Source organism: Gavia stellata, unplaced genomic scaffold (genome assembly GCF_030936135.1).
Source record: "Gavia stellata isolate bGavSte3 unplaced genomic scaffold, bGavSte3.hap2 HAP2_SCAFFOLD_268, whole genome shotgun sequence".
Taxonomy (NCBI): domain Eukaryota; kingdom Metazoa; phylum Chordata; class Aves; order Gaviiformes; family Gaviidae; genus Gavia; species Gavia stellata.
Window position 1 is genome coordinate 1 of NW_026776291.1, and position 13,818 is coordinate 13,818.

Here is a 13,818-nt window from a genome sequence, read left to right on the forward strand (position 1 = left end):
AGCCATAACCATACCTGAACCATATCTAGATACACGACTGGCTAACTATGCTCAGCATCAATTCATAGGAGCCTTTATTTCAAAGCATTTTCATAACATCAGCAGGAACTTCTCCACAAAGCTACAGCCACCAGGAGCTGTAGCAGAACAGCCAAAAACCCTTCCGAGGAGAGATTTCTCCCATTAACACTCCACGTCTTTTCACACCTCTTGACCCCACCCTTTCACGTTCACATCCGAGTGACCAGCCCTCACCCTGACACACGGGATGCACAGTGCAAACCCACAAATACAACAGGAGGAGAAAAAGCACTTGGGCTCCGCTTGTGTAGCCACCAACCAGACCCTTGGACCAAGCACCACTCAGCCTCGCAGCACTGCCACCCTGCAAGAAACCTCCTCCCTCTCCCCTTGCTGCACACCTCAGGGTAACCCGACGAGAACCGAAGAGCCTAGTCGGGCTAGCAGAGGCGGCACTCACCCGACTCCACGTTCCCCAGCATGGCTGGAGAAGACATGGTGAGAGATGCCTTGTGGTTCGGGGGAATCCCAGGGCTCTGCAAAGGAGGCTTTGGAGACGAAGTCCATCCGGGAGAAGGTGCGGGGAGAGACGGAGACTTGAGGTGGACAGGAGAAGCAGCAGCAGACCCCAAGACAGGGGGGGACTTAATGGAGGCAGCGGCAGCTGCGGCAGTGGGGCCCGCAAGCATTCCTGCCAGCTGGGAGGGCGTTTGAGGGGACTTGAGGTTCCCTGAGGGAGACCCCATCATGGGAGACTGGACCTGGCGCATCGTGGGGGATTTCAGGGGGTTGATTCCTGGTGAATGCACCTGACCAGCTGCGGAGATATCCAAGGGCTTGCGGCCGAGGCTGCGCTGTGCAGGGGGAGCAGTGTTGAGGCTATTAGGGTTACTGGTGGGATTGAGAGGTAGTGGCGGCATGTGGCTGAGCCGGTTGTTAGTCCTTTGGTCAGGCCCGATCTGTTCTCTGAGATTTCGGAGACCGACTCCTGGGCCCTGAGACATGGGAAGGAAAGGCCTGGGACCCATGCCATACTCCTGCTGCGGGTGCTCCCCAAACGGCAGCGGCACCATTTTCTGCTGAGAGGAGAGCATCTCCGAGACGCCGGGGCGCAGTTTCATCATCTCTTCCGGCCCAACTCCTGCCTCCCTCAGCTTCTGAGGGACCAGGGGTGGGTTGGATCCCATGCTGACATTCATGCCCATGTCCCCCTTCATGCTGCCGGGGGCCCATCCCAAACTCCAGCTCCCTGCTAGAGGCCATTTGTGGGGGTATTCCTTTCGGGAAGTCCCCCCTGGAGGGGCTCATCGGCCCTTCCACTGGCATGCGAGGGAAGATGGGGTTGTTCCCAGGCTCCATGTGTCTCTGGGAGGGCATCATTCTGTTATCTCCATGCCAGGCCTGATGCCTTCCATGTTCAGGCCAGGAGGGAGGCCCATCTGTTTCTCAGCCAGCTGCTGCTGATAGAGTCTCTTCGGGCAGGCCCTGTGGATTGGGGAACCGCTCCCCTCGGCCAGGGCCGCTGAAGACACCCTGGCCAGGAGGGAAGTTTCGTCCATCTGGGATTTTTGGCACTTCATCTGGCCAACTAACTCCCGAAAGCCCAGGCCGGGAAGCAGGATTTGGGACACTGGGGCCCTCTATATCAGGGTTCATCATTCCTGCAAAACCAGGCAGGCGCATCTGGCTCCCGGGCATGTTGGGATGAGGGGCCATGCCCCTGGGGGGCAGAGAGTGCGACATGTTCATGCCTTCAGGGAAGGGGCTCTGGACCCCCAGGTCCCCAGCCCTCCCCAGGGGTCATCTGGTAGGGAGGGGGAGGGCCTCGGACCACCCCACGAGGCCCATGCTGATGGACCATCATGTCCTGCAAGGAACACTGCTGCACAACCACCTGCTCTTGCTTTCTCTCTCTTCTCCTCATAAAACTCCTGCTGCAGTTTGAGCCAGGCCACCTGCTCGGGAGTCATGTGGTCCAGGTGGTCTGGGCCTATGGGTCCTGACTGGAGTTCATTGGTGGTGGCCCCATTTCATCTGGGGAAAAGGGCATGTCCCTGTGTCCTTGAGGGCCAAACGGAGCCCCTCCATCTGTCCGAGACCCTGACCCTTTGCCTAAACTTTGGGATTGAGCCATCATGGCCTGTATCGGGCCCTTCAGGTTTCTTTTGGGGACCATCCAGCACACCAGCATTTGGAGGCGGCCCTCCGCTTTGGCCCCCCTTGCCAACCTCCGCCCGCAAACTCCTTCTCCATCAGGAAAAGCATGCGCTGTATGTCTCTCAGGGTCTGCAACGAGCGCTCTCGATGCTCCAGCTGCTCCTGTGACAGTCCATCTGGATTCTCACCCAAATTAGATGGGTCCCCACCAGACACCTGCTGGGGAGGACCTTTGGGGTCTGCAGCTGAGCTATTGCTACCCTTGGGAAACTGGGCTAACTGCTCGATTATTGGGGGTTGAACTCTGCCCAAATCCTTCTGTCTGCAACGGGGTAGAGTTGGCAGGGCTGCCCACAGACATCACTTTGCTTTCCACGCTGGGACTGTCCTGATCTATGGGGCACGTGGGGCCATGGCTGGCACCTTTAGTGTAGGAGCAATCGCTGGACGTTCGCAATTTCAGTGTTGAACTTTGGCCAGCTTGAGCAGGAGAGGTTGTGTACGTTGGAAGTTTTAGTAGCCTAAACAAGTTCAGAGCCAAGTGTTTGTGGTTCGTTTTAGAGGTTACCAGTGGGAGATGAGGACGAGCAACAGCATTCAGGGCTGGCACCTTTAGTGTAGGAGCAATCGCTGGACGTTTGCAATTTCGGTGTTGAACTTTGGCCAGCTCGAGCAGGAGAGGCTGTGTACGTTGGAAGTTTTAGTAGCCTAAACAAGTTCGGAGCCCAAGTGTTTGTGGTTTGTTTTAGAGGTTACCAGTGGGAGATGAGGACCAGCAACAGCATTCAGGGCTGGCACCTTTAGTGTAGGAGCAATCGCTGGACGTTCGCAATTTCGGTGTTGAACTTTGGGCAGCTCGAGCAGGAGAGGCTGTGTACGTTGGAAGTTTTAGTAGCCTAAACAAGTTCGGAGCCCAAGTGTTTGTGGTTCGTTTTAGAGGTTACCAGTGGGAGATGAGGACCAGCAACAGCATTCAGGGCTGGCACCTTTAGTGTAGGAGCAATCGCTGGACGTTCGCAATTTCAGTGTTGATCGTTGGCAGATTGAGCAAGAGAGGCTGTGTACGTTGGAAGTTTTAGTAGCCTAAACAAGTTCAGAGCCCAAGTGTTTGTGGTTCGTTTTAGAGGTTACCAGTGGGAGATGAGGACCAGCAACAGCTTTCAGGGTTGGCACCTTTAGTGTAGGAGCAATCGCTGGACGTTCGCAATTTCGGTGTTGAACTTTGGGCAGCTCGAGCAGGAGAGGCTGTGTACGTTGGAAGTTTTAGTAGCCTAAACAAGTTCAGAGCCCAAGTGTTTGTGGTTCGTTTTAGAGGTTACCAGTGGGAGATGAGGACGAGCAACAGCTTTCAGGGCTGGCACCTTTAGTGTATGAGCAATCGCTGGACGTTTGCAATTTCAGTGTTGAACTTTGGCCAGCTCGAGCAGGAGAGGCTGTGTACGTTGGAAGTTTTAGTAGCCTAAACAAGTTCAGAGCCAAGTGTTTGTGGTTCGTTTTAGAGGTTACCAGTGGGAGATGAGGACCAGCAGCAGCATTCAGGGCTGGCACCTTTAGTGTAGGAGCAATCGCTGGACGTTCGCAATTTCAGTGTTGAACTTTGGCCAGCTTGAGCAGGAGAGGTTGTGTACGTTGGAAGTTTTAGTAGCCTAAACAAGTTCAGAGCCCAAGTGTTTGTGGTTCGTTTTAGAGGTTACCAGTGGGAGATGAGGACGAGCAACAGCATTCAGGGCTGGCACCTTAGTGTAGGAGCAATCGCTGGACGTTTGCAATTTCGGTGTTGAACTTTGGCCAGCTCGAGCAGGAGAGGCTGTGTACGTTGGAAGTTTTAGTAGCCTAAACAAGTTCGGAGCCCAAGTGTTTGTGTTTGTTTTTAGAGTTACCAGTGGGAGATGAGGACCAGCAACAGCATTCAGGGCTGGCACCTTTAGTGTAGGAGCAATCGCTGGGCGTTCGCAATTTCGGTGTTGAACTTTGGGCAGCTCGAGCAGGAGAGGCTGTGTACGTTGGAAGTTTTAGTAGCCTAAACAAGTTCGGAGCCCAAGTGTTTGTGGTTCGTTTTAGAGGTTACCAGTGGGAGATGAGGACCAGCAACAGCTTTCAGGGCTGGCACCTTTAGTGTAGGAGCAATCGCTGGACGTTCGCAATTTCGGTGTTGAACTTTGGCCGGCTCGAGCAGGAGAGGCTGTGTACGTTGGAAGTTTTAGTAGCCTAAACAAGTTCGGAGCCCAAGTGTTTGTGGTTCGTTTTAGAGGTTACCAGTGGGAGATGAGGACCAGCAACAGCATTCAGGGCTGGCACCTTTAGTGTAGGAGCAATCGCTGGACGTTCGCAATTTCAGTGTTGATCTTTGGCCAGATTGAGCAAGAGAGGCTGTGTACGTTGGAAGTTTTAGTAGCCTAAACAAGTTCAGAGCCCAAGTGTTTGTGGTTCGTTTTAGAGGTTACCAGTGGGAGATGAGGACCAGCAACAGCTTTCAGGCCTGGCACCTTTAGTGTAGGAGCAATCGCTGGACGTTCGCAATTTCGGTGTTGAACTTTGGGCAGCTCGAGCAGGAGAGGCTGTGTACGTTGGAAGTTTTAGTAGCCTAAACAAGTTCGGAGCCCAAGTGTTTGTGGTTTGTTTTAGAGGTTACCAGTGGGAGATGAGGACCAGCAACAGCATTCAGGGCTGGCAACCTTTAGTGTAGGAGCAATCGCTGGGCGTTCGCAATTTCGGTGTTGAACTTTGGGCAGCTCGAGCAGGAGAGGCTGTGTACGTTGGAAGTTTTAGTAGCCTAAACAAGTTCGGAGCCCAAGTGTTTGTGGTTTGTTTTAGAGGTTACCAGTGGGAGATGAGGACCAGCAACAGCATTCAGGGCTGGCACCTTTAGTGTAGGAGCAATCGCTGGGCGTTCGCAATTTCGGTGTTGAACTTTGGGCAGCTCGAGCAGGAGAGGCTGTGTACGTTGGAAGTTTTAGTAGCCTAAACAAGTTCGGAGCCCAAGTGTTTGTGGTTCGTTTTAGAGGTTACCAGTGGGAGATGAGGACCAGCAACAGCATTCAGGGCTGGCACCTTTAGTGTAGGAGCAATCGCTGGACGTTCGCAATTTCGGTGTTGAACTTTGGGCAGCTCGAGCAGGAGAGGCTGTGTACGTTGGAAGTTTTAGTAGCCTAAACAAGTTCGGAGCCCCAAGTGTTTGTGGTTCGTTTTAGAGGTTACCAGTGGGAGATGAGGACCAGCAACAGCATTCAGGCTGGCACCTTTAGTGTAGGAGCAATCGCTGGACGTTCGCAATTTCAGTGTTGATCTTTGGCCAGATTGAGCAAGAGAGGCTGTGTACGTTGGAAGTTTTAGTAGCCTAAACAAGTTCAGAGCCCAAGTGTTTGTGGTTCGTTTTAGAGGTTACCAGTGGGAGATGAGGACCAGCAACAGCTTTCAGGGTTGGCACCTTTAGTGTAGGAGCAATCGCTGGACGTTCGCAATTTCGGTGTTGAACTTTGGGCAGCTCGAGCAGGAGAGGCTGTGTACGTTGGAAGTTTTAGTAGCCTAAACAAGTTCAGAGCCCAAGTGTTTGTGGTTCGTTTTAGAGTTACCAGTGGAGATGAGGACGAGCAACAGCTTTCAGGGCTGGCACCTTTAGTGTATGAGCAATCGCTGGACGTTTGCAATTTCAGTGTTGAACTTTGGCCAGCTCGAGCAGGAGAGGCTGTGTACGTGGAAGTTTTAGTAGCCTAAACAAGTTCAGAGCCCAAGTGTTTGTGGTTCGTTTTAGAGGTTACCAGTGGGAGATGAGGACCAGCAGCAGCATTCAGGGCTGGCACCTTTAGTGTAGGAGCAATCGCTGGACGTTCGCAATTTCAGTGTTGAACTTTGGCCAGCTTGAGCAGGAGAGGTTGTGTACGTTGGAAGTTTTAGTAGCCTAAACAAGTTCAGAGCCCAAGTGTTTGTGGTTCGTTTTAGAGGTTACCAGTGGGAGATGAGGACGAGCAACAGCATTCAGGGCTGGCACCTTTAGTGTAGGAGCAATCGCTGGACGTTTGCAATTTCGGTGTTGAACTTTGGCCAGCTCGAGCAGGAGAGGCTGTGTACGTTGGAAGTTTTAGTAGCCTAAACAAGTTCGGAGCCCAAGTGTTTGTGGTTTGTTTTAGAGGTTACCAGTGGGAGATGAGGACCAGCAACAGCATTCAGGGCTGGCACCTTTAGTGTAGGAGCAATCGCTGGACGTTCGCAATTTCGGTGTTGAACTTTGGGCAGCTCGAGCAGGAGAGGCTGTGTACGTTGGAAGTTTTAGTAGCCTAAACAAGTTCGGAGCCCAAGTGTTTGTGGTTCGTTTTAGAGGTTACCAGTGGGAGATGAGGACCAGCAACAGCTTTCAGGGCTGGCACCTTTAGTGTAGGAGCAATCGCTGGACATTCGCAATTTCGGTGTTGAACTTTGGCCGGCTCGAGCAGGAGAGGCTGTGTACGTTGGAAGTTTTAGTAGCCTAAACAAGTTCGGAGCCCAAGTGTTTGTGGTTCGTTTTAGAGGTTACCAGTGGGAGATGAGGACCAGCAACAGCATTCAGGGCTGGCACCTTTAGTGTAGGAGCAATCGCTGGACATTCGCAATTTCAGTGTTGATCTTTGGCCAGATTGAGCAAGAGAGGCTGTGTACGTTGGAAGTTTTAGTAGCCTAAACAAGTCAGAGCCCAAGTGTTTGTGGTTCGTTTTAGAGGTTACCAGTGGGAGATGAGGACCAGCAACAGCTTTCAGGGTTGGCACCTTTAGTGTAGGAGCAATCGCTGGACGTTCGCAATTTCGGTGTTGAACTTTGGGCAGCTCGAGCAGGAGAGGCTGTGTACGTTGGAAGGTTTTAGTAGCCTAAACAAGTTCAGAGCCCAAGTGTTTGTGGTTCGTTTTAGAGGTTACCAGTGGGAGATGAGGACGAGCAACAGCTTTCAGGGCTGGCACCTTTAGTGTAGGAGCAATCGCTGGACGTTCGCAATTTCGGTGTTGAACTTTGGGCAGCTCGAGCAGGAGAGGCTGTGTACGTTTGAAGTTTTAGTTGCCTAAACAAGTTCAGAGGCCAAGTGTTTGTGGTTCGTTTTAGAGGTTACCAGTGGGAGATGAGGACGAGCAACAGCATTCAGGGCTGACAAATTTAGTGTAGGAGCAATCGCTGGACGTTCGCAATTTTCGGTGTTGAACTTTGGGCAGCTCGAGCAGGAGAGGCTGTGTACGTTGGAAGTTTTAGTAGCCTAAACAAGTTCAGAGCCCAAGTGTTTGTTGTTCGTTTTAGAGGTTACCAGTGGGAGATGAGGACGAGCAACAGCATTCAGGGCTGGCACCTTTAGTGTAGGAGCAATCGCTGGACGTTCGCAATTTCGGTGTTGAACTTTGGCCAGCTCGAGCAGGAGAGGCTGTGTACGTTGGAAGTTTTAGTAGCCTAAACAAGTTCAGAGCCCATGTGTTTGTGGTTCGTTTTAGAGGTTACCAGTGGGAGATGAGGACCAGCAAGAGCTTTCAGGGCTGGCACCTTTAGTGTAGGAGCAATCGCTGGACGTTCGCAATTTCGGTGTTGATCTTTGGCCAGCTCGAGCAGGAGAGGCTGTGTACGTTGGAAGTTTTAGTAGCCTAAACAAGTTCAGAGCCCAAGTGTTTGTTGTTCGTTTTAGAGGTTACCAGTGGGAGATGAGGACCAGCAGCAGCATTCAGGGCTGGCACCTTTAGTGTAGGAGCAATCGCTGGACGTTCGCAATTTCAGTGTTGAACTTTGGCCAGCTCGAGCAGGAGAGGCTGTGTACGTTGGAAGTTTTAGTAGCCTAAACATGTTCAGAGCCCAAGTGTTTGTGGTTCGTTTTCGAGGTTACCAGTGGGAGATGAGGACGAGCAACAGCATTCAGGGCTGGCACCTTTAGTGTAGGAGCAATCGCTGGACGTTCGCAATTTCAGTGTTGATCTTTGGCCAGATTGAGCAAGAGAGGCTGTGTACGTTGGAAGTTTTAGTTGCCTAAACAAGTTCAGAGCCCAAGTGTTTGTGGTTCGTTTTAGAGGTTACCAGTGGGAGATGAGGACCAGCAAGAGCTTTCAGGGCTGGCACCTTTAGTGTAGGAGCAATCGCTGGACGTTAGCAATTTCAGTGTTGAACTTTGGCCAGCTCGAGCAGGAGAGGCTGTGTACGTTGGAAGTTTTAGTAGCCTAAACAAGTTCAGAGCCCAAGTGTTTGTGGTTCGTTTTAGAGGTTACCAGTGGGAGATGAGGACCAGCAACAGCTTTCAGGGCTGGCACCTTTAGTGTAGGAGCAATCGCTGGACGTTCGCAATTTCAGTGTTGAACTTTGGCCAGCTTGAGCAGGAGAGGTTGTGTACGTTGGAAGTTTTAGTAGCCTAAACAAGTTCAGAGCCCAAGTGTTTGTGGTTCGTTTTAGAGGTTACCAGTGGGAGATGAGGACGAGCAACAGCATTCAGGCCTGGCACCTTTAGTGTAGGAGCAATCGCTGGACGTTCGCAATTTCGGTGTTGAACTTTGGCCAGCTCGAGCAGGAGAGGCTGTGTACGTTGGAAGTTTTAGTAGCCTAAACAAGTTCAGAGCCCAAGTGTTTGTTGTTCGTTTTAGAGGTTACCAGTGGGAGATGAGGACCAGCAACAGCATTCAGGGCTGGCACCTTTAGTGTAGGAGCAATCGCTGGACGTTCGCAATTTCAGTGTTGATCTTTGGCCAGATTGAGCAAGAGAGGCTGTGTACGTTGGAAGTTTTAGTAGCCTAAACAAGTTCAGAGCCCAAGTGTTTGTGGTTCGTTTTAGAGGTTACCAGTGGGAGATGAGGACCAGCAACAGCTTTCAGGGTTGGCACCTTTAGTGTAGGAGCAATCGCTGGACGTTCGCAATTTCGGTGTTGAACTTTGGCCAGCTCGAGCAGGAGAGGCTGTGTACGTTGGAAGTTTTAGTAGCCTAAACAAGTTCAGAGCCCAAGTGTTTGTGGTTCGTTTTAGAGGTTACCAGTGGGAGATGAGGACCAGCAACAGCTTTCAGGGCTGGCACCTTTAGTGTAGGAGCAATCGCTGGACGTTCGCAATTTCGGTGTTGAACTTTGGGCAGCTCGAGCAGGAGAGGCTGTGTACGTTTGAAGTTTTAGTTGCCTAAACAAGTTCAGAGGCCAAGTGTTTGTGGTTCGTTTTAGAGGTTACCAGTGGGAGATGAGGACGAGCAACAGCATTCAGGGCTGACACCTTTAGTGTAGGAGCAATCGCTGGACGTTCGCAATTTCGGTGTTGAACTTTGGGCAGCTCGAGCAGGAGAGGCTGTGTACGTTGGAAGTTTTAGTAGCCTAAACAAGTTCAGAGCCCAAGTGTTTGTTGTTCGTTTTAGAGGTTACCAGTGGGAGATGAGGACGAGCAACAGCATTCAGGGCTGGCACCTTTAGTGTAGGAGCAATCGCTGGACGTTCGCAATTTCGGTGTTGAACTTTGGGCAGCTCGAGCAGGAGAGGCTGTGTACGTTGGAAGTTTTAGTAGCCTAAACAAGTTCAGAGCCCAAGTGTTTGTGGTTTGTTTTAGAGGTTACCAGTGGGAGATGAGGACGAGCAACAGCTTTCAGGGCTGGCACCTTTAGTGTAGGAGCAATCGCTGGACGTTCGCAATTTCGGTGTTGAACTTTGGCCAGCTCGAGCAGGAGAGGCTGTGTACGTTGGAAGTTTTAGTAGCCTAAACAAGTTCAGAGCCCAAGTGTTTGTGGTTTGTTTTAGAGGTTACCAGTGGGAGATGAGGACGAGCAACAGCATTCAGGGCTGGCACCTTTAGTCTAGGAGCAATCGCTGGACGTTCGCAATTTCGGTGTTGAACTTTGGCCAGCTCGAGCAGGAGAGGCTGTGTACGTTGGAAGTTTTAGTAGCCTAAACAAGTTCAGAGCCCAAGTGTTTGTGGTTCGTTTTCGAGGTTACCAGTGGGAGATGAGGACGAGCAACAGCATTCAGGGCTGGCACCTTTAGTGTAGGAGCAATCGCTGGGCGTTCGCAATTTCCGTGTTGAACTTTGGGCAGCTCGAGCAGGAGAGGCTGTGTACATTGGAAGTTTTAGTAGCCTAAACAAGTTCAGAGCCCAAGTGTTTGTTGTTCGTTTTAGAGGTTACCAGTGGGAGATGAGGACGAGCAACAGCTTTCAGGGCTGGCACCTTTAGTGTAGGAGCAATCGCTGGACGTTTGCAATTTCGGTGTTGAATTTTGGCCAGCTCGAGCAGGAGAGGCTGTGTACGTTGGAAGTTTTAGTTGCCTAAACAAGTTCAGAGCCCAAGTGTTTGTGGTTCGTTTTTGAGGTTACCAGTGGGACATGAGGACGAGCAACAGCTTTCAGGGCTGGCACCTTTAGTGTAGGAGCAATCGCTGGACGTTTGCAATTTCGGTGTTGAACTTTGGCCAGCTCGAGCAGGAGAGGCTGTGTATGTTGGAAGTTTTAGTAGCCTAAACAAGTTCAGACCCAAGTGTTTGTGGTTCGTTTTAGAGGTTACCAGTGGGAGATGAGGACCAGCAAGAGCTTTCAGGGCTGGCACCTTTAGTGTAGGAGCAATCGCTGGACGTTCGCAATTTCGGTGTTGAACTTTGGGCAGCTCGAGCAGGAGAGGCTGTGTACGTTGGAAGTTTTAGTAGCCTAAACAAGTTCGGAGCCCAAGTGTTTGTGGTTTGTTTTAGAGGTTACCAGTGGGAGATGAGGACCAGCAACAGCATTCAGGGCTGGCACCTTTAGTGTAGGAGCAATCGCTGGACGTTCGCAATTTCGGTGTTGAACTTTGGCCAGCTCGAGCAGGAGAGGCTGTGTACGTTGGAAGTTTTAGTAGCCTAAACAAGTTCGGAGCCCAAGTGTTTGTGGTTCGTTTTAGAGGTTACCAGTGGGAGATGAGGACCAGCAACAGCTTTCAGGGCTGGCACCTTTAGTGTAGGAGCAATCGCTGGACGTTTGCAATTTCGGTGTTGAACTTTGGCCAGCTCGAGCAGGAGAGGCTGTGTACGTTGGAAGTTTTAGTAGCCTAAACAAGTTCGGAGCCCAAGTGTTTGTGGTTCGTTTTAGAGGTTACCAGTGGGAGATGAGGACGAGCAACAGCATTCAGGGCTGGCACCTTTAGTGTAGGAGCAATCGCTGGACGTTCGCAATTTCAGTGTTGATCTTTGGCCAGATTGAGCAAGAGAGGCTGTGTACGTTGGAAGTTTTAGTAGCCTAAACAAGTTCAGAGCCCAAGTGTTTGTGGTTCGTTTTAGAGGTTACCAGTGGGAGATGAGGACGAGCAACAGCTTTCAGGGCTGGCACCTTTAGTGTAGGAGCAATCGCTGGACGTTCGCAATTTCGGTGTTGAACTTTGGGCAGCTCGAGCAGGAGAGGCTGTGTACGTTTGAAGTTTTAGTTGCCTAAACAAGTTCAGAGGCCAAGTGTTTGTGGTTCGTTTTAGAGGTTACCAGTGGGAGATGAGGACGAGCAACAGCATTCAGGGCTGACACCTTTAGTGTAGGAGCAATCGCTGGACGTTCGCAATTTCGGTGTTGAACTTTGGCCAGCTCGAGCAGGAGAGGCTGTGTACGTTGGAAGTTTTAGTAGCCTAAACAAGTTCAGAGCCCAAGTGTTTGTTGTTCGTTTTAGAGGTTACCAGTGGGAGATGAGGACGAGCAACAGCATTCAGGGCTGGCACCTTTAGTGTAGGAGCAATCGCTGGACGTTTGCAATTTCGGTGTTGAACTTTGGCCAGCTCGAGCAGGAGAGGCTGTGTACGTTGGAAGTTTTAGTAGCCTAAACAAGTTCAGAGCCCAAGTGTTTGTGGTTTGTTTTAGAGGTTACCAGTGGGAGATGAGGACGAGCAACAGCTTTCAGGGCTGGCACCTTTAGTGTAGGAGCAATCGCTGGACGTTCGCAATTTCGGTGTTGAACTTTGGCCAGCTCGAGCAGGAGCGGCTGTGTACGTTGGAAGTTTTAGTAGCCTAAACAAGTTCAGAGCCCAAGTGTTTGTGGTTCGTTTTAGAGGTTACCAGTGGGAGATGAGGACCAGCAACAGCATTCAGGGCTGGCACCTTTAGTCTAGGAGCAATCGCTGGACGTTCGCAATTTCGGTGTTGAACTTTGGCCAGCTCGAGCAGGAGAGGCTGTGTACGTTGGAAGTTTTAGTAGCCTAAACAAGTTCAGAGCCCAAGTGTTTGTGGTTCGTTTTAGAGGTTACCAGTGGGAGATGAGGACCAGCAAGAGCTTTCAGGGCTGGCACCTTTAGTGTAGGAGCAATCGCTGGACGTTCGCAATTTCGGTGTTGAACTTTGGGCAGCTCGAGCAGGAGAGGCTGTGTACGTTGGAAGTTTTAGTAGCCTAAACAAGTTCAGAGCCCAAGTGTTTGTGGTTCGTTTTCGAGGTTACCAGTGGGAGATGAGGACGAGCAACAGCATTCAGGGCTGGCACCTTTAGTGTAGGAGCAATCGCTGGGCGTTCGCAATTTCCGTGTTGAACTTTGGGCAGCTCGAGCAGGAGAGGCTGTGTACATTGGAAGTTTTAGTAGCCTAAACAAGTTCAGAGCCCAAGTGTTTGTGGTTCGTTTTTGAGGTTACCAGTGGGACATGAGGACGAGCAACAGCTTTCAGGGCTGGCACCTTTAGTGTAGGAGCAATCGCTGGACGTTTGCAATTTCGGTGTTGAACTTTGGCCAGCTCGAGCAGGAGAGGCTGTGTATGTTGGAAGTTTTAGTAGCCTAAACAAGTTCAGAGCCCAAGTGTTAGTGGTTCGTTTTAGAGGTTACCAGTGGGAGATGAGGACCAGCAAGAGCTTTCAGGGCTGGCACCTTTAGTGTAGGAGCAATCGCTGGACGTTCGCAATTTCGGTGTTGAACTTTGGCCAGCTCGAGCAGGAGAGGCTGTGTACGTTGGAAGTTTTAGTAGCCTAAACAAGTTCAGAGCCCAAGTGTTTGTGGTTCGTTTTCGAGGTTACCAGTGGGAGATGAGGACCAGCAACAGCATTCAGGGCTGGCACCTTTAGTGTAGGAGCAATCGCTGGACGTTCGCAATTTCGGTGTTGAACTTTGGCCAGCTCGAGCAGGAGAGGCTGTGTACGTTGGAAGTTTTAGTAGCCTAAACAAGTTCAGAGCCCAAGTGTTTGTGGTTCGTTTTCGAGGTTACCAGTGGGAGATGAGGACCAGCAACAGCTTTCAGGGCTGGCACCTTTAGTGTAGGAGCAATCGCTGGACGTTCGCAATTTCAGTGTTGAACTTTGGGCAGCTCGAGCAGGAGAGGCTGTGTACGTTGGAAGTTTTAGTAGCCTAAACAAGTTCAGAGCCCAAGTGTTTGTGGTTCGTTTTAGAGGTTACCAGTGGGAGATGAGGACCAGCAGCAGCATTCAGGGCTGGCACCTTTAGTGTAGGAGCAATCGCTGGACGTTCGCAATTTCAGTGTTGAACTTTGGCCAGCTCGAGCAGGAGAGGCTGTGTACGTTGGAAGTTTTAGTAGCCTAAACAAGTTCAGAGCCCAAGTGTTTGTGGTTCGTTTTCGAGGTTACCAGTGGGAGATGAGGACCAGCAGCAGCATTCAGGGCTGGCACCTTTAGTGTAGGAGCAATCGCTGGACGTTTGCAATTTCGGTGTTGAACTTTGGCCAGCTCGAGCAGGAGAGGCTGTGTACGTTGGAAGTTTTAGTAGCCTAAACAAGTTCAGAGCCCAAGTGTTTGTTGTTC

At 51.1% G+C, this 13,818-nt stretch overlaps 1 protein-coding gene across 1 annotated transcript; it reads right to left on the bottom strand.

Moving 5' to 3' along the window:
• Positions 1-481: 481 nt before the first annotated feature.
• On the bottom strand, positions 482-2,571 carry LOC132320830 (B-cell CLL/lymphoma 9 protein-like; the record flags this gene model as incomplete). Its single annotated transcript, XM_059834457.1, is given in 10 exon segments — positions 482-1,242; positions 1,244-1,409; positions 1,412-1,491; positions 1,493-1,785; positions 1,787-1,930; positions 1,932-2,012; positions 2,015-2,179; positions 2,181-2,255; positions 2,257-2,437; positions 2,439-2,571. Coding segments are annotated over 10 exon segments (2,079 nt in total), but the record flags the coding sequence as incomplete, so codon positions are not given.
• Positions 2,572-13,818: the final 11,247 nt, after the last annotated feature.